The 27,421-nt window shown below is 41.1% G+C and overlaps 1 protein-coding gene across 2 annotated transcripts in view; it reads left to right on the top strand.

Moving 5' to 3' along the window:
* IGF2BP3 (insulin like growth factor 2 mRNA binding protein 3) overlaps positions 1–27,421 on the top strand; it is a 110,557-nt gene that overhangs the window by 15,559 nt on the left and 67,577 nt on the right. For both annotated transcript variants that reach the window (XM_059844929.1, XM_059844939.1), the window contains one exon: positions 9,470–9,518. In XM_059844929.1, the coding sequence (XP_059700912.1) occupies positions 9,470–9,518 (49 nt within the window). The remainder of the gene's footprint in view (positions 1–9,469; positions 9,519–27,421) is intronic.

The following is a 27,421-nucleotide window of genomic DNA, read 5'->3' as shown; positions in this document are numbered from 1 at the left end:
TTAGTTTATTTTGTTCTTTTAAGCACTAGGACTATTAATATTTTTAGATATTATACCTATATATATGCAGTTGCCTAAATGAAGCAGTTTGCCCTTGTTTTTATCCTTTTATATCGTGGAAGAGACTTGAAAATATCAGGGAGCCAGTATGGTAGCTGAAGTTCACATAGACACTTAAAACCAGACTAAGAAGATATTTCACTTATTCTAGCTATAGCTGGCAAGCTTTTTGAAATTAGACGGTGTTTTCAGTAGCATGAGTGTTTGTGTTTCTATTTTCTAGGCCCCTCAGGAATCTTTGTTTACTGAGATCCTTTCTTTGGAATTGGACATTAATTTGTGTCAGTTTTTGTAGAGGAGCCTGAGAGAGGCAGCTTTTCAGGCTTTTCTTTAAAAACTGCATGTGTGGGGTAAACAGTGAGGTGGTGGTGAGGTGGGATGAGTCCCTCAACTACCCTAATGCCACGCTCAGTTTAACTTCTGAAATAGCTCGTTCTCAACCTGAATGTCTTTAGTCTGATATTTGATAGCAAAGGAAAAAAAAAAGTAGCAAATGCTGAGACTCTGTAACAGAGATCTTGCAATTAAATGTTATAAGTGTATTGGAGGATCAACTCTTGCTATTTTGTTTCCCCTTCACTCCTTCCACCCTCCCCCCACAACTGAATTTGTTTAATCTGGAGCGTACAGTGAACTCAAATTGCGTATGAACAACTGCAGTTTCACTTAAGTGTGACCTGAAGGAGACCAAAATAGGTTGGACTCCCTGTCTATCGCTGTGGTGTAAGGAATCTGGGAAGCATTTCCGATGTTCTCTGCACACACAGGCTCGTGGTTGAGCAGTTGGTCTCAGCAGCATGGTGGCTACTGAATTTGTCTACGAGTGCTGCTAATTTTATTTGGATATTTCAGTCTGAGAAGGGTGAATCACTGAGTTATTGTTAGATGAGATCTAATCTGGTGCCATACCTCCCATACCAAAAAAAAGTTGCCAAAATTTTACATAGTATGTGCTACGTGTTACTTATTTCCATTGGATTTCTAACTGGTTTGCAAACTCTTGGTGAGTAAGAGATGGTAGTAGGGAAGAAGTACAAAATAAAAGTACTATGAGGCTTTGCCCAGCAGCTACTTAGAACAAAGTATCTTCTTGGCTTTTTAATTATTGCAGTCCTGGTACCTTTTTTTGCTTCAGACTCTGAAGTATCCTTCACCATTCCTTTTTGCTGCTTGGGTTCTTTAAAGGAGATGAATTCAGTGGAAATTACAAAAAAAAAAAAGGTGAAGAGAAATGATTTTTTTTTTTTTTTTTTTTTGTAACCTGCTGCTCCCTAGCTCCTTATGTGGCCACATACTGCAGGGGAACCCTATGCAAATTTCAGTCTGGGGCTGCTTCTTACAGCTGATGTAGATTTTCATAGCTGGTTCAGAATGGAAGCAGTGGCTGCTCCAAGTGGCAGTGCCCTGTGGGCACTGGGAAAACAGGTGATGGGAGAGAAGAGGCCTTTGGCTATTTTGGTGGCTGAAGAAAACGAGGGGTGGGGAGAAGAAAGATAAAAGCTGAGCGCAGTGTTCCATTAAGGATATTAAGTAAACAAAATATTTTTACATGCTTAGAAGTCCTTTTGCTTTTAAAGGTGATTATTTTCAATATTTTATGCACCTCATGAGTGTTTTCACTTTTATCCACATCCCAGTTCGTTGCAAGTTAGTTGTGTGGTGAGGGAATAAATGACAAGTGACCATAGTTTGAAAAAGTTTGGTCAACAAAATCAGCTCCATAGTACAGTTGTTAAAGGAATAGAGACCCCTGCTCAGAGGAGGAGGGAGAGAATGTGGCATTTAGAAAAAACAACATATACTGCCACCCCAAAAATAGGGGAAGGAACCAAACAAAACCAACCCAACCAAACCATAAATGTCACAAGACACAAAGATAGGCCCATTTTTCTGAAGGACATTAAACTTCCCCTTAGATTTAAAGCAGTGTTTAATTCTTTAATAAAAATAAAAAATTGTAACAGCCTTTTCTGTTAACAACACCTGAAAAATGAAAGGTTTTTTCCTTCTTAATGAGAAATTCAACGTTAATATGGCAATGGCAGAATCTTCAGAATTTTCTTTTAAAAATGCCTTTATGGTCCACTCAAGGGAATTCACAAACAATGAATATAGGCTTTTAGTTTAATTAATGATGTGAAGAGTTGTTGGGCTAAAATCCAAAAGCAGATGATAACAGGTGAGAGCCTTCTATCCAGGTAATCCACATAAACACAAGAGCAGCAGCTGGGCTTACGCTGCTTGATTTGCCTTTTTTGCACGATGTGATTTGGAGGTGCCCATATAAATCTTCCGGCTGTACTTGTGGAGCCATCAGTCCATTCACAAAGCTGCAGATTCTTTCAGAGTGCTTGAGTTACTTGTGCAAGGGGAGGGCAGCTCGGTGGGCTGGTGGCTTTGGGCTCGGAGCTGCACGGCGGTGCTGGCCCCACGCACGGCTTTCCGACGGCTCGCCCCGGTCAGAGGTAGTAAACAAACCCCATGTTTTGCAGGCAGTGGTAGGAAATTTGATCATCAGCACAGAGGGATCTGTGAGGTAATCCAAGAGTCATATTTTCATTCTGAATGCTGAGATAATGCACCTCTCCAAAGCGGCCGCTTTGCTGGGCTGTACGTGCAAGATGAAAGGGGGAAAGTGTAGTTAGGAGCCAACTATTATGTCTTGCGTGAGCTTTGAGAAAAAATTTTCTTTGTCTAAATTTTATGGAAAATCCGTATTCTGAGCAGTAGTACAGACTGCTTTTAAATCTGGGTCTGGGATTAAACGAGTCAACACAAAGAGAAGTATTGCTGCAGTTTGCCTGTGGCTTAGCCAAGTTTTGTCTGCTTGAATTGCCGAATTGGGTCTGGAACTGGAGCAATAACATTTCCTCTTCAAGTATTGTGCTGACCAGATCGGTGTGTAGAAATAAAAAGTGGTGATGTTTCTTAACAAGTCAGTATTTGAAACCCTTCTCATTTCTTCTGCTAGGTAAGTTCAAGATGAACTGGCTGTTTCACAAGCTAATGGCTTGATTTGACAAAATGTAGTAACAGTGCCATCAGGGTGCCATGTAATATATACTAGAAATTAAATACTTTTTAAGGGATTTAAACGCTGCTGTTTATCAGTTAACTGAACCTGAGTTTGTTTTTGAAAGAAATTCAGACTACTTTCATTTTAGGTAGGTAGTGTGACCCTTTGTTTTTTTTATTTATCAGAACTACTATTTAGGAAAACGCACGCTGAGATATACAACTGCATGAGTGTATACAGCTAAAATTTTATAGGTGAAGATGGCTTAGATTGTCCATTCAATAAGTTTTATTTGAATCGACTTACTAGGGTTCATGAGGTATTTTCAGGAATGAAATGTGAACAATCTAGAGTGAAAAGATTGCTTAAGTCCAAGAAATTGTGAAGAGTGGGGCAGGCAGAGACTGCAGCACCTCTTGCAGGACAAGCCACTCCAGTGGCTCAGTCTGTATCATTACTTCCATTTACCATAAGGAAAATAGTGACAATTCCCCCTCCTACTCCCTGTAACTAGAAAACTACTGCTTTTTCCCTCAACCACACTGATCTGAACTGAGAGTTAGGGATTATTTATTTTTTCCTGTAAACTTGGCTGCTTTTTTTAAAAATTTCTTCCCACTAGAAGAGCGTTAAAAACACTGATTCACTCTGTTGTGCCCAAGCATCAGCTACTTGAAGCAACCCGAGGGGGAGAAACTAATGTACTCTGTGTGGGGGTAGCTTTTGTGTGGGATTTTCCCTGCCTGTTTTTATTTTGCTGGCTGCAGAGTAAATAATAAGGCACCTCTTTTCCTTCCCCTGTAAATTCAGTTGATTACCAGCAGTTTTCCATTTGGCTATAAGAGTTGCTAACTTTGTTTCTATGGCTGTTCCTGTCAGGACTTTTCACACAGAACTCATTTCTTACTGTATGGCATTACCCACACTCCATAGAAGGTTTTTTGCTGTGTGGTTTTTCTTAACATTTCATCTCCAGCTGTCTATGTTCAGTTTGGGTTGTCAGTGAAGTAAGGCTGAGAGCTGACAATTTTTGTCTTTGTGCCATTCTTTGGAGCTCAGGGAGAAGAGGGGTTGTTTTGGTGAGTGGGTTTGCAGTGGCATCACATGTAGCTGTCAGAGCTGGGGCACCACAAGCTGGGAGGCAGCCCTGGGGGGTACCAGCACTCGGTGCTGGTGGGTGTTGGCACACTCTGCACCTGTGGTGGGACTTGTTCCAGGTAGCCAGCATGGCAGTACAGACCTAGAACGCAGAAAATGAACAAGCATTTGCTCTTTGCATGTTCTTAAGAGTGGCAAAGGTAGACCATTTGCTTTCTATCCCATAGGTATTGAGTTCAAACAGTTGAATGGACTAAGATTGTCGATGTTCACTTGATCTGCTTTCAAACATGTCTAAGTCTTGTTCCATAGGCTCTTGTTTAAAAGAAGTATGTTTGTGCTCTGTGGGTTTAAGGCATTAATGTTGTGTGTAGTTGGGATGGCTGCTGAAATAAGAGACTATTAAGTGGTGTTATTGTTGAGAAATGGGAATTAAGGAGTAGGAGGCAGCATGTCTCTGGGGGGAAGGGGGGATGGAGAGAAGGGGTCTGGTGAGAGTGTAGGTACAACTGTGTGGAGGTGCACTCACTTTGATACTTGCCTTTGTTTCCCTCTGAAATTTGTTTCCCCTCTGTAAAATTCTCACACATCTATGAGATACAAAAAAAAAAAAAAAAAAGGAACTGTGAGCAAGGACATGATACCTAATTGTTCTTTGCTTTGTAATTGTTCATCTCCTATTATTTAAAATTATTTTCCCCTATGGGGAGGTGCAATCTGATGTGATTTGCCTTGCTAAGTGTCATATAAAATATAGAGTGAGATGGTATTAGTGAAAGTGTATAGTGAGACTTAATACAGGAATGCAAAACTAGACAATTTTGACACCCTTTAACTAAAGGGGAACTTGATCTATTGAAGGAAAAAATCCTGGTGTATGTATTGAAGGCAGAGAGAGAATGAAAGAGTACAGATAAAAGAAGTGAAGAAGAAAAGCCACAATTTCAGCATTTTCTTTCTCCCACCACCCTCTTCCTAAGACATATTTAGTATTGTTTCGCATGTGTGGAAGGTTCTTGTGGGTTGGGAGCACCAGGTGTCCCTGTGCATGTTTGTTCTGTGTATTGCTGTTAGAGAGGTGGCCCCTTCAGAGATCACTAAAATGGCTTTTAGTAAATTATCCATCTTTATGGCACTTTGCCCTTTCCATCTCTGCGCACACGTGTAGCACAAATATGCTGCTTGCCTGGTGAAGGGGCACAACGGTGGCTGCTTGTTTTACTTGCTTTCAGTGTTGCAGAGATATTTGTGTCCCCCAAATACAAAGCTCCAGAAGAAATATGTTGGCCTATTGTCATCTGCAGTGGCTTAAAGTAACTGAATTCTATTGCCTGGCTAGCACCTGAAAAGAAGAATCAGAATGTGTGCAATTCCTCTTAAGGAAAGTAAATTATTGCCAAACAATTGCTTATGAAGTAACCTTGTACAGAAACCAGAGAAGTCTCTTTTCTTCTTACCCAAAACACTTTTCATTGGGTATCTTTGAAAAAGAGAAATGAGTGGGAATACCTGGTCATGTGCTGTGAACATAAGTAGCATTCCGAAACCTTAGTATTATACAGGGCACAAACCTAATTTGCCCAGAATTTTTTTTTGGTTGACATTTATTTGCAATGCTTATTTAGAATGGGAGAAATGAATTAAGAATTCTGCTTAAACTGGAAAAAGTGCATACACAAGGCTTACGTGAGTCACATTGATGAGAGGTGCTGACAGGGTTTACTAAGAATTCAAGACTAGATGGGCTAAATATTAAATGAAACTAGTGTAATAAAATACCTTCATGGGAAGAGAAGGGACTGTTTTTGTGTTTTACCCACTTGATGTATGTGCAAGTAGTCATAAAGTAGCAAAACTTGAGGTTATTTCAAAGCAGAACATAACAAAACCCTCTGTAGGGTTCTCCTGCCTGGGATATAAAAGCTGTAGGATCTTTGCATATTTCTGCTTTGCTGAGGAAAACAGGGTCATGAGGAAGATGGAAAGCATCCTGAAAGGGCTAACTGCCTGAGATGGGAGTGTTTTTCCAGGAAGATACTCTATACTTTTTCCTTTCCCCACCTATTGTGTGGAGTTCCGTGCTTGCTAAAGTCAGAACGCATCCTCGTGGAAGCTGTTGCTGCTCTGTTAAATTCAGTCAGGATTTGTCAGCTTCGTCCCTTATCCTCTGCTACACTTTTGCATTTGGTTTGGGATGTTTCTAGAGGAGTTTGAGAGCCGGTTTTCTGCGGGCTCACACGCAAGCAGCAGAGCGAGTGCCTGCGGGATCTCTCGAATCGCCCGTGTTGCCCTGCCCGGGAGAGAGCGGGAGGAGCGATCTCCGAGCGGGAGCTGCATCCGCCGGTCCTGGCAGCACGTGGGAGATGGTCGCTCGCTGCTCGTTCTGCTCCTGCGAGCACAAAAACAGCCAGGTCATTTCTAGCTCTCCTTCCTGTGCGTGGAGAGGGAAAGAGGTGCAAGCTTTGTGGACTTGTAGGCATTCTTAAGGAATATATTAGGACTTCCTAGGCAGGGACTAATAGCAAATGAAATGGCAAGATCTCAAATGTGTTCATCATCTCTTATGCTGGTTCTGTGTGATTCCTCTCTTAGCCATGCAAAGCTTTATTCAATCACATTTTTTTTCCCCCATGGCTAATTGCAATTCAGAAAAAAATGAAGGAAAAAAAATTGACATGAATCGGTAAACACCAGATTTCAAACTTGTGCACTAGGTGGCAAGTCAAAATTACTTGCAGCCAAGAAACTGATGAAGGTACAAATAGCTCCAAATTAAATGCTGTGTTTATAGCTACTCTTGTACTTTTGGAGTGACCTTTCAGTTTTGTACAATAGGTGTCTCACTATTGCCATAAATTGAGGTACACAACAGGACTGTACCTGTTTTGTACTTAGCTTGCCATTTTCTTTTGCTGTTTGTGAATGTGGCAGGGGAACTAGTAATTTTAAGGTGGCATTTCTTCCTTGTTTGTCTTCTTTCCTTCTCCTTTTTAGAATGTTCAAGTTATTTCTGCTCTACAAATGTCGGCTGGCTAAAAGTTTTAAGTAGTATCAAACTTTTCAGCCCCCTCAAGTCACAAGGGGAAGGAAAAAGCCCAGTGCCAAGCCTTGTGCTAATCCTCAGCATTAGATGATTAAAAGCACAGATTGCATTATTTTGGTCCATTGTGCAGGTGTTGAGCAGTAGAGAAGATTTTCAGGACGGTTTCCTTCTGAAATGAAGTGTGAGGTGGTAGTTTTGTGAAACTTGCATGAGCGTTTCTGCAGAGGACTTCCTCCCCTTCTCACCAGTGGATGTACCCTATTCAGTGGGAGCTGTGGTGGCCAAATTTGGGAGTGGGGCTGGGGTGAGACCTGCTATGGGTATGGGGGCTGTTGGGCTCGGATCCTCTTGTGAATGGCGCTCCTTGCTATGAAAATCACGAATTTTAGTTTGGATCTACAAGTGCGAGAGAGCAATGGCACAACACGGTTTGAAGCATATTGAAGAGTGTATTGGCTGCCAATATTGTGGTTTGGGGTTTTGCTGTGTTAAAATTGCCCAGTATTTTTAATGTTGTATGAACATCCCCTTTTATGTTCTACCTCAGGACCCAACTTCCAGGTTCCTGGTTGCCATGTGAGATTATTTTGATGTTTCAGAGCAGTATATCACTACTTTAGGGTGACTGTTTTGCAGCAGTATCACTAGCTGAGATGATGGTCTGAGAGAAACTTTGCAGGCTTCAAGGAAATTTTCTGCTCTCCCTGTTACAGTGAGGCAGCTCCTGACTTTCCCTGCTCTACTGAAAATGAAACTTAACAGGGTTGTGTGTGGTTTGGGTTTTCGTTCTCCCTTCCTTGCCTATTTATACGATCAAATGCTGAAATCTGCTCCTACTTGCTTGAGAGGGAGTGAAAACAGCTGAGAAAGGCTACAAAACTAAGATCTGATTCTGTTTTCTGGCCAAATCATGTTTGTTGCTTGATCCACGGTCACTGTAGTGTTGGGGATGGCACCTCCACACGAGGAGCAGTTTGGGCAAGTGGCTTTGTGCTGTAACCTCTGCTTGTGCCTTGAACAAAGCCTGTGGGGAAGAGCATTTTAAGATGTAAAACACTCACTGCAGGCCTGGGTAGGTGGTGGTGTTAGGGAAAGGAGTGTATTTAAAAAGGATTTGGGGGCGAAAAGGAAAGCTTTTAATTTTATTGCTAGACAAGAACATCTCTAAAACTTGTTTTGCCTGAAGACTTCACTGGCTTGTATAAATTTAACTGTTATAAAAAATCCTTAAAATGTTAAGCATATTTTTCTGAGAGAGGACATTATTAAGCAATTAAGATGAGAGATAGAATGAAGTGTTGGAACACAAGACACACTTATTTTAGCTGCTTTGGTGTACCAAAATGCAGCTGAGACTTTTGAAGTCTCGGCTGTTCTCTTGTCCCCTCTCCCTTCCCCAGAGCTCCCCAGGATGGTCAGGCTGACCCTACTAGCTCAACATACCTGAGCCTAACCGAAACTGTGTTAATCTACACATTCTTGTAAATCCCAAGGGGTTTGTGGCATCTCTGGCATTTATTTGTTCTCTCACTTTGGGGGAAGGGAGAAGACAAAGGACTTGGCTGTGAAGGGAAGCCAGCACACTGCCAGGCTTTGCAGTAGCACTTCAAAGTGAATGTTTTCTTTAGTAGATAAGTGAAAACTGATGTAAATTTTGGGGTGAAGATACAGTAAATTTACTGATTCCTACCCTCTCCTCCCAATAAGGAATGAAGAATGTTAATCATGTGAACATTAGAAAAATGTCCATTGTTAGATTAATTAAAAGCTTAAAATTAAAACAAATGTATTTATTCAAATTTATATTCCTTACCTTGAAGGATTGTAACATTGTGGGGTATTGTCTTGGTGAATTAAAAAAACCCAAAATAACAACAAAAAACTCTAGAAGTATGTAAAGGAGAACCCAGCACAAATACACGGGATTATCACACCCATTTACAACAGAGAATTAGACACTGAAGGCCTTAAAGCTAAAATAGAAATACTCTTCAAGAAAAGTGGAGGCTTCATGAAATGTAACAGCTGTCAAATGTGTAACAAGTATTTCTGTAACAGTTCTTTGGACTTGAAATGGTTTTGACCTGACATTCCCCCCTCGGCGATCTGTTGGTTTTTTTGAATTCTGTATTTGGTTTTGCCCCTTTTAGTATGACAGATGCTTAAATGTATGACACTGCTATGTATAGTCTATCTTGCAATAATGTTTTCTCTGGGTTTTTTTAAAACTATTTTCTTTAATTTATCTGCAGGAGTCGGAAGCTTCAGATCAGGAATATCCCGCCACACTTGCAGTGGGAGGTAGGAAGTTACTTAAAAAAAATTTTATTTTTGCTTCTAAACTATGCTTCTGTTTCTCTCTTTATCCACAGGACTTTTCCCCTTCCCCCACCTTTCACTTGCTTTGCACACACCACCCATTCTGTTCTGGGGAAAAATCCTTTGGAAGAGGGAACAATAGAGCCTTCTAAGCAATTCAGATAACTGCCTTCATTTCTGTTTTCCAAGTTAACCATAAAAAATGTTGAAATGGATTCCTTGGTGAATGCCGACTTCCTGATGCAGTCACTCTCTTTGACTGAAAGCTCATCCATTTTGGACCTTGCTGGTGTTTGGTGTACGAGTTCAGCAAACTTAATAAAAGTTCTTATTTAAATACTTGGTCTGAAACTTTTACAGAAGCAGAGATTTAGTTCTGGTCCTTCTTTGGGCGTGGGTTTTTTTGGGGGCTTTTATTTTCCTTGCTCCTCTGTTTTGGTGTCATTATGGCAAATTGTTTGTTCACAGTATTCTGATTATTGGCTCTCACCAGTATAATATGTACTTGCTATTTACACTCCACAAATAGTGTTCTAATTTTTGCAGTAGATTGCCAACTGTGAGAACAGATAAACAAGTTTTCTTTACTGTTTTTTTGCCTTGTATATGTTTAAAATATTTTTTTCATGTTTTATTAGCTTTAAGTCATCCTCTTGCCTGAGGGAATTTAGAGGGTGGTGGTTTTTGGGGATAAAGCTCCGGTAGCATTGTTCTCCAGCAGGCTTGGTCTGTTGCCTTCATCTGACTTTCCATCTGCAGCTACTTCTTTGTTTGCACTGCCTGATTGCCTCCTAGCTTTGAAGGAAAATGGAGGCACTGGTCTGTTGAATCAAGGCTGTCACCCACGGGTCTCTGTCAGGTATCACACCCCCTCTCACTGCTCCAGCCTGCCTTTCTGGTGCCAGCTGTCTACCTGAGCTTTTCCTCTGCACTTCCCAAGTCTTGCATACCCCTCAGCTTAACAGTATCCACCTATTATCTCCTATTTCAGTTTCATAACTACTTTTTTATGTCAAACTTCTGGGACGCATTTTAATAGAAGCGGTTGAGGCTGACTAATTTGAAAACTAAGTTATTTTTTTTTGGTACAAAATTCCTCTGAGGATTTTGTGTAGGAATAGTAAGTATCAGAGCAGAGGCATACAACTCAGATGTGAATAAACAGATGTTTAACAGAAGTGCTGTTGAGCAGAGTACTTAAAAATGCTTCTACCTGCTCATGACTCCTTACACATGTAGCTAATACTGCTTGTATATTACAGGTATCTATCCTGCTTCCCGTCTGGTTTCTGACTTAAATGATCCCTCTTCTCTGTTGTTGCAGTTTCTGTTGTGACATCTGGTCTCAGACTGATGTTTTCTCTGCCCATCTTTCTAAAAACACTTTGTCTTCCTAAAGTTCCCAAGGAAGAGTCAAAATTGTCCCTGTTAAAATCATCTCAGCATTGCCTATGTGCTCCAAAGTTACTTTTACAGACCTGACCCTTTGAGCACTGAATTTATAGACCCGAAAGTTTCTGCAGTACTTTTTTTGCATTCTTTTGCAACACCAGACTTGCCTGGCAAGTACAGTTTGTCCACTAACTTCCTAAAGCTTTTCTTTGTAAGTGCTGGTGGTCTGGCCCCTCTGCACTCAAGCAGGTAAGCTTTGTCTGTCCTTAAAGCAGTGCTGATAAAATACAGTGACTGGTGATTAAATTAATCAGAGAATTGTCTTATGTCAGTTTACCTTGGGCTCCGTTATCTTTTTTTGGTGTTAAAAACCTTGAAAAAACTTCCTTTGAACTCTGTAAAAAGGTTCTTGATGATTCCCCCTTAAAACAAGTCTTTGTTAGTGGGGAGAGTAGAAATGTATGTTGTTCAGAGAGGTATTTATATTGAAGCAACGTTCTTGCAGAATATTTTCTGAGTGGATGGTATGTGAGTGTGCATGTGTAGCAGCTGGAGTGATTTTACTTAGGCTGTGTTTTATAGTCCCTCTGTGCCAATTCGCTTGCCTCATCACCCCTTTGTTAATTGCTTGAATCAAGACTGACTTCTAATAGGTGTGAAATCCTTAAAACCAGACCAAAACAACTGACTAAAGAGGTCTCTAGGTTAGTTAGTCCAGTCCTCATGTATGTCCTGTATTGAAATACAAATCACACCTTGTACTCTGCAACACCTTTCCTTCTACTGTGACACAGGATATGTGGGAAGAACAGCAGATTAATGTTCTCATCAACTGCTTTTCCCCTGGCAAAGGCACTATTCGAAAGGTTCTGGTGCCATTCTTTGCAAGAGCTGTAGTAACTATCTTGTTTACTTTTTTTTTTCTTTATAAAAACAAGCTCTTCATAAAAAGAAGACTGACTTCTAGGGACACTCCTATGGGAGTGTCCCTAGAAGTCAGCGTGCTTGCCTCTAGTTCAGTGACTCGCAGTTGTTCTTCTTGCCAGGGTGTCACACAGTGGTCCCTGTACGCCTTGGGCCATGTGGGCCTGGGGCCAGTGAGGACCTCTGTGCCCAGAGATGGCCCTTGGCTTGTGACAAAACACCCACAGGGCCCTCTTAAAAGGAAGGCATCTATAACATTCTTAAATACAGCTCATATGAAACAGGGTTTGGTAGCAGCTCCCACTTCTGAGCACCACAGATGAGTTTTGCCTCCTGGTTTCCAAAACCAGAAGATTTTTCAGGGAATATTGAAGGTTAATTTGAACTAAGAATGTTTTGAGATTCATCACCTGAGGAAGGTGTCCCTTGACTGTTGATATAGGTCCTTTGTTCTCCATGTAGATAAAAGCTGGCTTTTGAGATTCGTGGAATGCTGGAGTAAATGCCTTTTTGGTGAAAACTTAGAAACTGTTTCACTGGTAGAAACTGTTTCACTGGTGTACCCTCTTATCTTTCTGAGAGATATGCGAGTCTATTCAGTAAAATTTAGTGTCTTTAGTAGAAGGGAAGAGAGAAAACATTGAACTTTAGTGATAAGGAAATTTTGACTTCCCCTGGGATGTAACTGTGTGTCTCAAAAACTTATGGTAAGGCACTTGTCCCACAGTTATTCCATATAGACTGGGAAACAGTGGGTATAAATGGCCACAGAGTAACAGGCATTTATTAGCAAGACTTGTCAGGAACGAAGTCCTGGAATTCAGAGTAGCTATTTGCTTTCCTGGCTGCCCCTTTTGACAAAAATATTCCAACTAGTGTTCTCCTTCACGTAGGTTGACATTACTGATTAAAATACTGACTCTTAAAACCAGCCATAGCAATTGGGCTTGTTTCCTCTGTGTTGTGTAAGACCTCTCTATGCACTTATCAGACCATCATGGTATAAGCAAAAAAGGTAAGATAACCCTTTTAGACTGTATTCAGAGCTAAGTGGAGGAGAAAAGGGCAGATAATGAACTGCTATAATCTGCTGAGTTACTACTTTGAAGCAAAACTGTAAGGTTGCTATCCTGAAGAGCTCACTTGAAAAGTGCAGCTGTAAAAGATAAAATTCTAATCTATTCCAAGTCATTCAAGGTTAAGTTTGTACAAAACTTGTCTGGTAATTAATTTGAACTTCACAAGATTTTTGGCAAGGTTCTGTGGGTTTCTGTATGTGTGGGTTGGGTACTCTTGTGCTCCTTGCCCAGATAGGAGGAACTGGAGGTGGAGGCAAGACAGCATCTCTGTATGAGCTAAGAAAATTTAGAAGTTGCCTTAGACTGTAGCTGGAGTCTGGACTGATAGAGGATTAGCCAGGGTCAAGTTTTCTAACTCATCCATGAGTTCACTTGCATCTTGCCCCTACCCTCACTGGGCTGTCTCTGAGGATTCTGGGTCAGTGACCAGTTCCATAGAAGCATCATGACTTCTGCATGCATAATCTTCCTTTTCTGCTGCTTACACATAATTTGCCTATAGAGGTTACTGTATCCATAATTTGTAATGTGGAGAACTCATGCATGATCAGATCTTATTGCTTAAATAAATAATTTTATCCTGTTTCAAAGTCTGTTTTGTGAAGCAAACTCTCAAACAGTGCATCATTTTTGCTGGTAGTATGGGGGTAGTAGCAGTATAATATGTAGTGGTAGTATTCTTCCCCTTTTCTGTCCTCACTCTCGAAATACAGAGTCCAGAGTGATGCTAAGAATCATGACCAGTGAAGGATTTGGAAAACCCTTGTTTCCTATTCTCCACATATACCAGTCTTATCTCTTACTCATTGGAAACAAGTACCCTGGTTGCTGCAGAAAAGTAAATAGATCTCTTTTTACTCTTTCCTGAACTGCAGTCTGTAGCTGATTTGACTCCTAATTTGTAATGGCAAGTACTCTTTCTCAGCTTGTGTGTATTCAGTACTGGAGGTGTATTTGCAAGACAAAATTATAGGCCCTCAGGAAGGAGATATAGGTATGGTGATTTAAAACTGCAGTACCTAGAGTTTGTTTCTGGTGTAATACGATGGGGATTCAAGCAGAGTTCTGAGAAGGAGATGTGCAATGCCACCCCCTCTTATCTCTTTTTAAAAAAAACATTTTAAAACTAGCATCTATGGGTGTAGAAGATGCTTCAAGAGATTTTCTCTCCAAATATTTTTTCCATGTTGAGTGAATAAAACACTAGAGAACAGACTTTCAGGACACAGATGGTGCCAGAAATGGCACTTGCTGGCTCAGCAGGAAGGTAGCTGTTGAAGAGTTCCCACTTATCTTCTGTGGGCTTATTTCCTTATCGGTTTGGATGGAGCAGATAAACAGATAGTGTTGATGAACTTGGTAACAAAAAAGGTAGACTAAAAGCCGAGCCTGTGAAGTGTCAACCTGTTGAGTGAGCAAAGAAAGCAAGAAAAATGCTGTGAATGTGTATTCCTAGCTTTGCTGTGAGACTTGCAGGTTGCTTTCGGGGACAGAAATGTGTGGGAAGGAAGGTCTGATTTAGCTCTTCTGAAAGCAAAAGAATGTTACTAAAGAGGGTTTGCTTTTCCCACTTTTTCACGGAAATGAAAAATGAAGTCTCATAGTTGAGACCTTCAATGTTTCAGATTCCCCAAGCAGAAGTAGTAATGGAGAAGGATTTCTAGAGCTGCAAAGTGAGTCCAGGTCCTACATCGAGATTTCTGACCGTGTGAGGAAGGTGGAGATGTCTCAAACATATCTGCATATTTTATAAGACAACTTTGAGTATCACTTAAAGAATAGAGACTGATTCTCACTGGGCAAATGTTTGTAAGTCTTACAGTGCACTGAGTAACTGTCCTGAGGATCTGTAGTAGCTTCTATGGCTGCTTTGAATAAAGCAGCTAAGCTCTGTGAGGTGGATTGATTGATTGTTCTTCAGAGAGGCAGTGTAAAAACTAATTTTGTTGAAGGGTACCTGCTTAAGATGCAGGATATGAAAAGGACAGGTGGGGATCTTGTGGGTTTTAGGAAAAGAAAACCAATGAAACCATAGTAATTAAGAATAAGTTATGATTATATAAAGCAGATATTTCTCATAAAACCAAGAGGTAAATAGGAGATGCAGGAATGAGCTGTAAGTAAAATGAAAAGTACTCTAGAAGTAGGGTGACTCAACAGTAAAGATGTATACAAAATACCAAAATAGGGTCTCTCACCTCAAGCTTCCTCTAAGAATCCTCACTTGGTGTAGGACTATAAAAATAATGTTTAGCTATAAAAACGCTAGCAGAAAGCTAAGCATGCACAAATCTGCTGCTGCCTGCCAGGTCCGGGAATCTCTGGTAGGGATCTTTGAGAAGGAAACAGAAAACAGTGTGCTACATCAGGCACTAAGCTATATTTCTTGTCAATTGCTACTTGTCCTACTCAGCAGGTGAATGGAGAACATGCTATTCTGCTCTCTGCAGAAGTGTTTTTACATATTGGAAGATCTATGATGCTTTGGGAGGGTTAAGGAGGGAGTTTAAGTTCTTTCAACTTCTTGTCAAGGCTCTTATTTCTAGACTGTTGATTGTTATGAAGTCTCTTACCTGGGAATGTTCCATGAGTCTTCTCCAGAGTAATTTTGGTAGTTTAGGATTGCTTTGAGCTCTTGGCCCCAGGTATATTGTCACTCCATTTCAGCTTTGTGCCATCTTCAAATTTAGAGAGCAGACACCTGATGCAACACTAGATGGTGTATTCCCTGCAAACCCTGTGAAACTGAGCCTTTTAGCTTGGCAGTGGGCTGGTCACGACTGTTACCTGACAGGGATCTCAAGGTCAGCCTCTCACCTGCTGTTGTACAGTTTTCCCTTCCTTTCCCCAATTAATTCTGTTATAATGAGAAACTGGAGAGATTTATCAAGAATTATGTACATCAAACAAAATTTGAATCTTGATCACAAGCTTCATTTGATTCCTAACTACAGGATAGAGGGCAGGGCAGCTTCTAGGGCAGAGCAGAACCTCAGAAAGGCAATGCTTCCTCTTTGGCTTGGATCTATACCCAGGGGGCAAGGGAGGGCTGCCTTTGCTCCTCCTCTAACAAGAAGAAAAGAGAGGGTGATCATCTTTCCTTTCTTATCTGACCTGGGACACACACTCTGAATTAACTGCTTTTCTTGATCCACATATATTTCCCATTATCTGGCTGGACTTAGCTGCAGGTGAGGCAATCTGATACATGAAAGTGACTGTGGCAGACCACCCAGTTTTCACTTCAGATGACATACTGGCTTATGTTGGGATTTTAATTGCTTGGCTTAATTATAGAGGGTGATATTTACAGGTATATGTGAGGTAATCAACACTACTTGCAGGTGTTTAAAATACAGTGAGGCAGTAGAGGTCCTGGGATAAACATTCAACTAGCATTTTTCTCACTTAAGGTGATTTATTCATACAGATGTGTTGGTTACAGCTCTGCTGATAATTGTCATAAAATTGTTATAAAAAAGGGGGAAAATCCAGTGAGGAAAGTTAATTTTCTTTGAGATTTGGGCTACAGCATTTTTTCACTTAAATCAGGGTCCTACTAAAAGCTGTTGATCGTGATACTTTTATCAAACATTTGCCCCTCTGTAAGACTTAATGTCCTAGGAGTCCCTAATGAAGGTATTTTGTTGTTCTTCTATTATAGTTGTAGGCTTAGAAAAGCCATATTGCATTAGCTAACACAAAAGTTTCTCTAGGAAACTTGTAGTAGCATAAGTAGTGAGTAGGGAAGTTAGAGGTGAGGTCAGGGCTCTGTCATACTAAGCACCTAGAAGATATAGAAGGTGGTCTTCCAACCAGAGGAACTAGACATGGTGTGAAAACCCTGTTTCAGGGAAATCAGAAGACTGATGGGATCAGAGCTGGTTGACTGACCTAGCTCAGAAGTGTGCAAGTTGCTCTTACTCCAGGTGGCCCAGGTAATTAAGCCAAAAGAAGAGGAAGTAGAAGATTTTGGGCTGTGCTGCAGGAAATGTGGTGTTGGGTGGATGTTCAGGAAGCCACAGGACTCATGGCAGAGGCAAATAATTTGGCTGAGCAAGTTTTAAACTGCGCTGTGAGATGTCTCAGCTTTTTGACATGATCTTGAGCCAGCTGAGTAGTAAGTTGCAGTGACTTTGGAGCAAGCTTTGTGAGATCCTGTGGAGGGGACAAGGAGTGGAGAAAAGCTTCCACTTGGACCTGAGACTTTTAAGATGGACCACACATCTTTGTGATTCAAAGATATCTGTTTTAAGAGTGCAAGCTGCTTTTGGTTGTGATGGGCTCTAATTCTCAAAACACAGCTAACTGGTGAGTTTTAAGCACCAACTTCCAGCTAATATGTGCATAATATTTGTCTTTTGAGACTGTTTTTATAGCCTGTTCTTACTGGTCTTACTTCCCTTTCAGAATTCAATGGTAAAAATAGCCAGGTGAAGGGTATAGAAAAAGGAAGAAATGTTTCAGTGCAACTGTTTGACCAAAAACTCTCCCCCATCCAAATTTGCTCCATTGTCCTGTGACCGAGATGAGAGTCTGTTCTCATTCCTGGATTTTAGACTTCTGTGATAAAGGAAATCACGACCTGTAATCTCTTTAACTTTTCAGAATGTTCTAATACCTAAAACAGCTGTTAGTGTGCAAGAATTTTGGCATTGCCACCATAGGGTTGCTTGGCACTGTTAAAACAATGTGTTGCTCACAAGCCTAGAATAATAGTTATTTGTTTACCCTGTCACTAACAGTGACTCCAAAACTTGAGAAATCTCAACAGACATAAAAAATTTTCTTGGTACAAAACTCTTTGGGAAACCAGCCACCAATCCTTCCTTTTTATTTGCAGTTCTAGAAAGGTGTTGGTGAAGACCTTTTTTCAAGGACTCAGTTGTTAAGGTGTTGCACTCCCTAGCTATAATTTCTAATTAAGGAGTCACTTTAATCATGATGCAACCACTTTACCCAGCATTGTGGCATGTTTGTTCTGAGAATTACAGAACCATTCCTGTTAAAAGGGGTCTATGGAGGTCTGTAGCTCAACTTTCTGCTCAAATCAGCACTCTGTATTGAATTCAAGCCACATTGCTTAAGGTTTTGTCCCCTCTAGAAGATCTCTAGAAATACAGTTCCTGCAACCTCTCTGGGTGACAAGTTCAAAGGATTAATTATCCTGTTTGTGAGAATTGTTTTCCTTATACCTGGTGAGGGCATCTGCTGTGCCAAATTAAGCCTGATGTCTCCTGTTCTCCCACCCTCTACCTCTGTGGAGAGCTTGGGTCTGTCTTCTCAGTGACCTCTGGGGAAAGCTGCTGCTATGCTCTCCCCAAAGCTGTCCATTCTTGGGCTCAACATGTCAATTTTTTCTCACTGGAGAGGTTTTCCACTCTCCAGTCACCTTGTGGGCCCTTCACTGAATTCATTCCAGGTTCTTAATGGATGTCTTGTACTGGAGGACCCAAAACTGGATGAAGTACTTGCCTGTGACAGGTCATCCCCTTTTACTCAGTATTCGTTAAGTGTACTCCATCCATTGCCTGTGTTCTTGTTAACGCAGGTTGTTGTTGACCTTCTCTGCTGCCAGGTCACAGACACTTGTTTCTTCCCTCCAGGTGGACAGTGGCCAGGTAGGGTACCATCCTCTGAGCCCTAATGTTACTCAGTAGAGCACCATTACTGGAACTGAGGCTGGGTGTGGAACCTCTGCAAGCCTGTCTCCTGTATATATAGCAGGGAAATTTGCCTGGGAATGGCATTGCAGCTCTGCAGGTAGATCTTAGAGGTTGTATGCCATTGCTGGATAAATTTCCTTAAACACAATGATAAATTAAGCCATTGCTCAAACCACCCTTAAGTGGGGCAGCCTGGAAATCAAGTGAGTAGCACCACCACACTGCTGGGAAGAGCTGCATTTCACACCTAATCACATCATCTTGTTTACCACTGGTACACCAACAGCATAAAGCCCAAACTGCCAAGGGACTGCTTGGTGAAAATTGTAGGTTCTGAAGCTTGCAACCTCATAGCAAAAGTCCCAAAGTATGTTTTTGGTCCACAAAGTAATATACTTTTTTAGTAAGAAAAATGTACTTATCCTTGTCAAAGCTATTGACATAGTTTTTCTTTGTCTGTCTCCAAATTAATTACTCATGCTGCCTGATATCCAAATCTTACTCACTTAGTTTTCTCTCTATCAAATAAGGATCTAGTAGTTCCTACTGGTGTTGTGTCTTCTGCTGAGGTGCTGGTTTTAGATGCTGAGAGTGCAGCCCAAAAACTGCTGAAGAAATTAAACATCCATACCTTTTCTGTTGGCACGTGTGAAGCTGCTGGTAAAGCTACATGCTTTTATAAACAAAAATACCCTTCAAATGTTGTAAAATTGGTGTGATTAAGAAAATAGTTATTCCTGTCCCTCTCTTAGGGAAGTTCTGAACTAATTTCAGTTACCTGCCTTGAAAGAAGAGGCCACTAGCAGGGATCGTTGCTTCAGACTTACCTATTGTATAAATTGAAAAAGAATTGAAGGAAATGTATAGAAGAGTTGTTCCTCAGGCAATAGCACATGAAACTTTGAGCTCTTGTTCATAGTAGCCAAAGGAATAGAAAAAATGATAACTTCAAGTGGCCTCAATGATTCTTAATCCAGTCTACTCAGTGTATGTATAAAGAACAGGAAATCAGCAGCACTGGGTCAGAAGGGAGGTTAATGTACAGTCATGTAACCCACGTTTGCTTTGCCTTGGGAGGGGTACAGGAATAAGGGCAAGGATATAGTGATAGTTCACCAGAGCAGTCTACTGGCTTTTGGCATTTTGCAGCCCTGAAACCTACTGACCTAAAACCAGTGAGTTTGTATTTGAGAAATTAATCTGGAGTTTCTGGCAAGCGTGTTGTTGAACCATGCAAACTCCTGACATCCACAATACGCTGCAGTGAGTGGATTCTTAGGGCATGTTGAAGGTAGAACCATCCCATTTCACATGCTTTGAATTTCCACCTATCTCCCAGCTCCTGTGTTGGAAGGAAGAGTCAATAGAAATAGCTCTGTTAACTTTTCCTCCTTCTCTAGTTTCCTTACTGTTTTAATGGCCTTTATTCTTCAGCTCTTTTTCATCCTGAAGAGGTAGAGGCTGCTTAGCTGTTTTTTGGAAGCTGTTTCTTATTCTTTGATTATCTTTGTCCATTCTTGGAAAGTTTTATTGATTTGGAATCAAGAAATGAAATCTGCACATTATTAGTTTTAGGTTGTTTCACTTTATGAAGGTAGTTGCTGTCAGACACCTCTGTGTATGTTAGGCTTTGCTCCTTTAAATAACAACAAACCCCTTCCCCCCCAAACCAATCAACCAATAAAAACCTGCAGTAAAACCTGTGGAAAGCTAATAAGTGGAATGAGGCTTGCTTCTTGTGTCTCAAGAGATTAGCAGGCTTTTCTTTTTTATGTTGGCCATGGCAAAAATCGACATTATCAGTCAGTAGTGCAGATCCTCCTCTGGGCACACTGCTGGTTGCCAGGAAATGTTACATTTGAATCATATGGGTACCACATGTTGACCTAACTTTATGCAACTGACTCTTTTGTGGAGGGAGGGAAAAAAAATGTGATTATTTCCAAAGGTCTGGCTAGTTCCAGTCCTATTGATGCTATAATGCAATAGTAGTCAGCACATCTCTCTCTGCTCATAGTTGTGCTTAGGCATGTGGGATTTTTGTCTTGTTTGCTCCCCAAGTAGAAAGTAGCTCTTGGGCTACCTCTCCAATGAACAAATCTCTTGTGAGGCTGCTCCTGGCATAAAACTACTTCATTGCTACTTGTGCAAGTACACTGCTGGATTGGCTCTGTGTTCCCTCCCACAGTCAGTTTTGGTTGTAGCCTTGAACTTGACCATTCAAGACTGAGGCCCCATCTGTGTCCCTTCTTGAAGCTCCTATTTACATTCATGCAGTACTACAGGAAAATCTTGAGTTATTTCTTGGATGAGGGGGATAAAGGAAGAAGGTGAGCTCAGCTACAGAATGTCTCGCAGAAAATGTCCTACAACTGAGGCAAGCAGTGAAGCCATTGTATCAAGCACAGGAAAATGTCACAGCCTTACAGGAATGCAAGACACCAACACAACCTGCAGCTGCACAATGCCATTTCATCCAGCAGCTAGTGCTCACTCCAGGAGCTGGGTGATTTGGGTACTGGCTGCTGGGCTGAGACCTTCAAAACTTGCAATGAGGACATGAAGAATAGGTAGGAGGTCTCTAAGATGTAGGGGAATACCAACAGAGCCAAATCTGCTGAGCAGGGGGAAGAGAGGTAAAGGTCTCTCAATTTTGTGTTATTCTAAAGCCCAAAGCTCCCTCTGATCCTGTGTCCCCAATTGGTAGCCAAGTACATGTGGGCAGGGAGGGAAGGGAATGTAACTTGAAATAGCTCCCTTATTTTCAGACATTGAGTGTTGTGGCAATCAAAAAGGGGGGATGTGACTAAAAGCCATCAAAACCACTTCCAAGCACATGCCTTTTAGTGAAGCAAATGAGCAGGATTTTTAGAATATAATGCAAACAGGAAATCACTCTGAAAACTGTAGCCCACCATTAACTTGCTGGGGGAAGGGAAGACAGATTAAAACTATCCTTGCAAACAGCTGCTTTGTTATAAAACCTAATAGGGGATTAAATGCATGTGTAAGAAATGAATCCAAATCAACACCTTTTATTGGGTGCTGGGGTTTTTTTTGTTGCTCTTAGTAATAAAATCAGGCTGCTGTTATGTGAGTAGTAGATAGCTGTTCATGCAACAATTTCACTTATTTGCTCACATAGTTCCTTTACTGAACTTAGTTACCCAGTGTGAGCAGCAGCTAGGAGGCCAACCTCAACTCTGTACTTTGAAGTGGAGGGGTTATAATGATGTGTCAGGCTTCTAGGAAGGTGTTGCTCAGCCCTTTGCATTGGATTTATAATTAAACCTGTAGCCTTCATGATTGCATATAGCAGCTGTTGCCCTTTGGATGTGGTTGTTAATCTGCTGCCCATTAGTGTGTGCTAGTGTCGTTGTGGAGATTCAGCAAAGTTTTGGCCTGGGCAAGTTTTACGTTCTCAGCACTTGTTTCCTTTTCTTGGTATGTTGTTTTCTGGTATCTCTGCTTTTCTGTCCAAATCTACAGAAATTTACAGGAACCATCCATGCAAGCTTACAGTTAAGGGATGTGTATTACATCCCTACTACAGGAATTGTTTTCTTTCTTCTTTTTGGGTACAGGACACATGTGGACCTGTAGCATTCTCACAGGCAGTGTGGGATCAGCTCATTATCCCTAACTTCCTGATTTGTAGGTATTGGTTATTGCAGCCCTAATGGTTGCTCTTTTAGGTTGCTGTCACAAGCTGGGATGGCTCAAGTACTTTAGTGACTGCAACCTTATAGACTTGCTTGGAGCCCTTTCATTTCAGCCTCTTGCTAGTGTTCAGTAATTAGCAGTGTGTAATCCATCAGCAGTTTGGGTTTCATGCCCAGGAGGTAATCTGTTCCTGGGACATGCTGCTTTTTTTCAAACACGTAGTAGAAGAAACAGCGCAGTGGTGGGAGTACTTGAAAACTTGGCTTTGTGTCTGGGACTGCAGTGGGAGTGTGCAGAGGGGATCCATGATAGATCAGGGATAGATTGGGACTCTCCCAGCTGTGCAGTCTTCTGTGAATCGTGATGGACTCTGAACACCTTTAGCATATGCAGGTGGCTGTATAAAAGGTATGAATGTTTTGGATGTGTAGTATACACACTAAAGCCAGCCTTCAGGTATCTGAGCTCACTGGCTATAGAATTCATTCTGGGATCTAGGAAGGTGGAAGGACTATGAAATATGTCAGAAGAGAACATAAACTTTTGCCAGCTCAGCAGCTGTGAGGAAGAAAAAAATCAGGTGTTGCTAACTAACGTTAAAGACAATGCCCATGACTTCCACCACTTTGCTACATGACAGCTTCCAGTCTAAGCCAATGTCTTGTGGTGCCTCTGGACCCTATGGAAATGCTCATGTTGCTGACTTCTGGGTGGCCATATGTTCTAAAACTGACTTCTGCCTTTGTAAAACAAATAGGAGAACTCTCAAAGTGGTGTCCTCACCTGACTAATGAAATATCTTAACTTTCTTCAACATGGAAGTGTGGGTTTGTTTCCAAAATAGATATAAGCTATGCAATGCTTTGTTTCAGCTTGTCAAAGTGATCTTGCAGCTTCCTTAGGATGCATGAGACATTGATGTGCTTGCAACTGCCCTGTGTGCTTTCCTGTTTAAAGTCTGCAGGCAATCACCTCCTCCATCCTTTAGGAACGTTACTGTCTGCAAAGCAAAGACAGGAACAACTTATTTTGCTCTTGCAGTAGGAATACTTGATTTTCTGAGACTGTGCATGTCAACAGTTCTAACTAATTTGCCATAACCAACCTGTTTTATTGCCATCCTTGTGTTCCATTGTTTAATGTGGAGTGGCTGTTAATTTCTCCACGGTTTAGACGGAGAAGAAAGGCTCCTCATAGAGGTGAGGCAAGGAATGGATCATTGAGACTGCAGTGTGTAAGGGGTGTTAGAGTTGCAGCCTCCAGCATCCTGGGATTACATTGACTACTCTGCATTGCTCCCAATTCTTCTGCTGGTATTATCTTCTGAGCTTTGTGGGATTAAAAGCATTGCCTCCTACATGTAACTTGTAAGATGTCCTACTGCTTGGCAAGGAAGGTACAATGCTGTATTTTGCTTGCATTTTTCATGCAATGAGACTGGCTGTTTTAGTAGCTGATGGGAGCTTCCCAAATGCAGGGGAGACCTCCTGACCTTGAGATTAAAGAGCAAACTCATCAGGTCTGTTTGTCATGTGACCTTTGCTGTGCTGGGGTGGTGGCAAACTTGAAAATGTGTTCCTGGCAATGCCAGGCTGCTGATGCAAAGCTGCTTGGAGCTGACCTCAGGATTCTGCAAGGCAGGAGGTGTTTGTGCTGGGCGGAGGGGCAGCAGGTTTGTGGTGGTAGAGCACAGGAGTGCCTGCTGGAGATCCCTGCTGCTGCTCCTGAAGCCCATCCCTTGCAGTGCTTGGCACCAGGGAAGGTCCCCACATGCACTACCCTGCTAATGCAATCACAGATATGGAACTCTGCAGTGTTTAAGGCCTTTAAAAATATTTTTAATAAACACGAACACCACTGGATCAGATATGTAAGTGAAAAGACTACAGAGCTTCTGACTTGCAGCAGAATTTGGCCCTTTCAGAGAAGCAGGTGGTACAGGTTGTGTGAAAAGGTGGAGTGGAAGTCAAGTAATATGCTGTTTTCTGTATTGACCCAAAAAAAAGTCATATTTGAGGAGTAAGCAGCTTGTAGACTGCCCTGTAACTAGTGGAATGAAAAATCTTCATGGTACAGCGGCGTTTGACAGTTTTTCTCTTTAGATTTCTAGTTTTAGTGGAAGTAAGTACAACCAGAAATGATCAACAGCTGTTCCAGCAGAACTTGAACTATTTTCTACTCTCCATGTGGTAGAAAATATGATCTCTCCTGCCTTCTTATATCTAACCGAGTTCATGCGATTGGGTTTGGGACAGAAGAAATTTCCATTTTGCAAGTAAGAGAAAAAGTTGCCTTCAGTCTGAATGGGAAATTTTCAATGAATAACGATAAAGCTAATGTCTAAAGCATAAGAGTGGGTACTGCTGACTTTTTCTGCCAGTGAGATCTGTGTGTGGGGGGAAGCCCCTGAAAAGCCCTACTGACTTCTGCAGCATGTTGACTTGGTTCACTGTCACTTCTTTGGGTCATGGCAAACGCTCCTTAGTTGTAAAAGTTAAGAGTTTGAAGATTTTTTTTTTAATGTGGAAAAAGAAATACTTCTCAAGAGTGTTTATCTTTTGTCATCTAATTAGGGCAGATAAAGGTATGCACTTCCTTTCACAAGAGCTTTCTCTCATTCAGGCAATGGTAAATTTATAATCAAGTGAGGGATCTTTGAATACTAGGTTTCAGGACATTGATACCATCACATTCAATTTGTGTCTAGGAAGTTAATTATAGATATTGAATATTAGTTCTGCTTTTCTTTTTGACATCTTAAACTTGGCAAAAGAAAAATGTAGATTATAAAAAGGTGGAAAATTAAAGTCTCTAGCTGAGTTCTAACATCTCATGCACAGTTACTTAAACTTTAAGAAATGCTTTTAAATAGATCTTCCCAGACTGTTAGGCTGATGCCAGATGAACAGTTATGGGGTATTTCTATAAATCAGCAAAGGAAAATTTTACCATGAGCTGAATCCCAATTTTTTGTCTGCAAGGAAAAAAAGTTAAAACCCAAATAATCCAACAACAACCGCAAACCCAACCCTTTTTCTGTTTGTATTTAAAACCTGCTAGTAAGCATTTTCATAACTTTACCTGAAAAAAACCCCACTGTGGTTGTCCATGAAGGTATTCTCTGCTTTGAAGTCCCCATCTTCCTCCTTGCAAAGTATTTGCTTTTCATCGATTTGGTTTCTTTCCCTGGGTTGAGCAAAAAGTGAGCTAAAAATTAAGCTTCTGTTATCCTACCTGCTTGGTAACCTTTCTGATGCTGGTGTTAGCAGAAAAGTGTAAGTGCTGTGAACCATCCTGGTGCACACTGGGGTGTTTTTTCAGCAGGCAGTTTACCCAATGGCTTTCTAGCCTCGCAAACTATTGGGTGAGGTTTCACACCTGGGGACTTATCGCCCTGAAAGGAGACTCCTAGCCCGTGAGCCAAGGGTTCTGTCCTGTTTGGCAAATAAGAGTGCTCTGCAATTCCCTTTTTCTTTCATTTCAACTAACTGTTGGAAGAAGTTGCTTTTACTTTCTTGACTCCCACCTCCTGGTCCTCTGTGCTCTCCAACCACAGCAGCTGCATGGTAACATCCTTATGCTGTATTCCATGGGTGCTAGAGGGCCTCCTGGGATTTGTAGGACACACAGCTTCCCAGGCCTTTTGCTTCCCTCAAAGATCAGGACAGGGTGGGGACAGAGGGCATCTTATCCTCCTTGCCAGGGACCAGTGCCTAGTTACATGGGTATGGAAGAAGGTCTTTTATGAGCTTGAAGTTTTGCATTTTGAGTCTCTGTGTGGGGATTTTTTTCCAGTTTTTGTCTTGTCCTGGTGCTGAAGATGTCATTCTTTCCAAATCATTTGATAGCCAAAATTTGGAGGATACAGAGATGGTCAGCATTCCAGCAGTGCTTGAGGATGCCCAAAGCGATGGGGTGGGAAATCTTAAACCTATTCTTTTGGGAAGTATGAGGAATAAGTAGTTGGAATTATATAATTGTGAGTGCTTCTTTCGCCAAAATAAGTAGGTTTTCAGAACCTTTTGTTTTTTCTTGTTCTAGTAAAAAAATAACATTGTAGGAACACTACAGTTGTTTGTAGGCATAAGAAATACCTCGTAGGTGATGTGGCAAACATTACTTTAGAAATAATAGATTACTTCACCACTTGCAACTTCATGGATGCTTTCTATGAATTCTGTCTAAAATCTCTGCTTCTATTTAATTTTAAGGAAAACTGGAATTAATTTTCTAAATTAAAAAAAAAAATTAAAATCTGTATAACTGGAACTGCCAGGAAGTTTTATATTGTGCTAGCTTAGGGGTTATTCTTAATATAAAGCCTTCATATTCTGTGGTAGCCTGTAACAGGAATCTTTGCACCTTTGATAAATGTCAGCATGTGCATCAGATGCACACAAGATCTAAAGCAGAGATTTTATATTGTGGCTATCTTGTGTATAAAGCTATAATCCATAGAATATTCAGCGTCCTTCAGTTGTTCATGGTTATTATGAATGCAAAAATCTGCCAAATGAAATATACAGGAGGAAAATGAGCATAAGTAAGCTTAAACCTCTTAATTCCCTATCCATTGCTGTCAAGTCATAGTCTGCTAGGGGTTTAGAAGAATATTCATTGAATTTGGGAAAGACAGATATAAATATTATCAGCACAGCAAATGTTTCATACAGAACTGATTGTGGATTATGCTGTTCTACAAACCACTTCTGGAACCAAGCTCTAAAGGCATTAGTTTGCAGTTCTGCACACTGATTTTCTGTTCAAAATGTCTGAATAACACTCTGCTTGTTCACACTTTTTAAGGTCTCCTGTACCTTGTTGAGTTCATGAAACTGCCTTTTTCACCTCACTGCTTGTGTTGCTTAACTACCTATCATCTGATTGTAACTAATTTCTAGTGGTCATTCTTATGTGGTGCTTGTGTTTTTCCTTGCCAAGGTATGATGGTCACCTGAAACAGAGGTAACTCGTGCCAGGGTGCATTAACTTCTCCTATATTTTTGCTATCATTTCAATTCATATCCTCATTGCCTATTGCATGCTTTTGTAGCTTTGGCATATCTGGCAAAATATCTTATAGAAGCAGTGCTTTTCATTTCCCTTGGAGAGTGATCCAGATGTAGCAATGCTGTCTAAGGAAATCCTGCTGCTTGACTCC

This window comes from Haemorhous mexicanus, chromosome 1 (genome assembly GCF_027477595.1).
Source record: "Haemorhous mexicanus isolate bHaeMex1 chromosome 1, bHaeMex1.pri, whole genome shotgun sequence".
NCBI classification, from domain to species: domain Eukaryota; kingdom Metazoa; phylum Chordata; class Aves; order Passeriformes; family Fringillidae; genus Haemorhous; species Haemorhous mexicanus.
The sequence above is the reverse complement of the archived record's forward strand: the minus strand, read 5'-3'. Positions and strand labels throughout refer to the sequence as shown.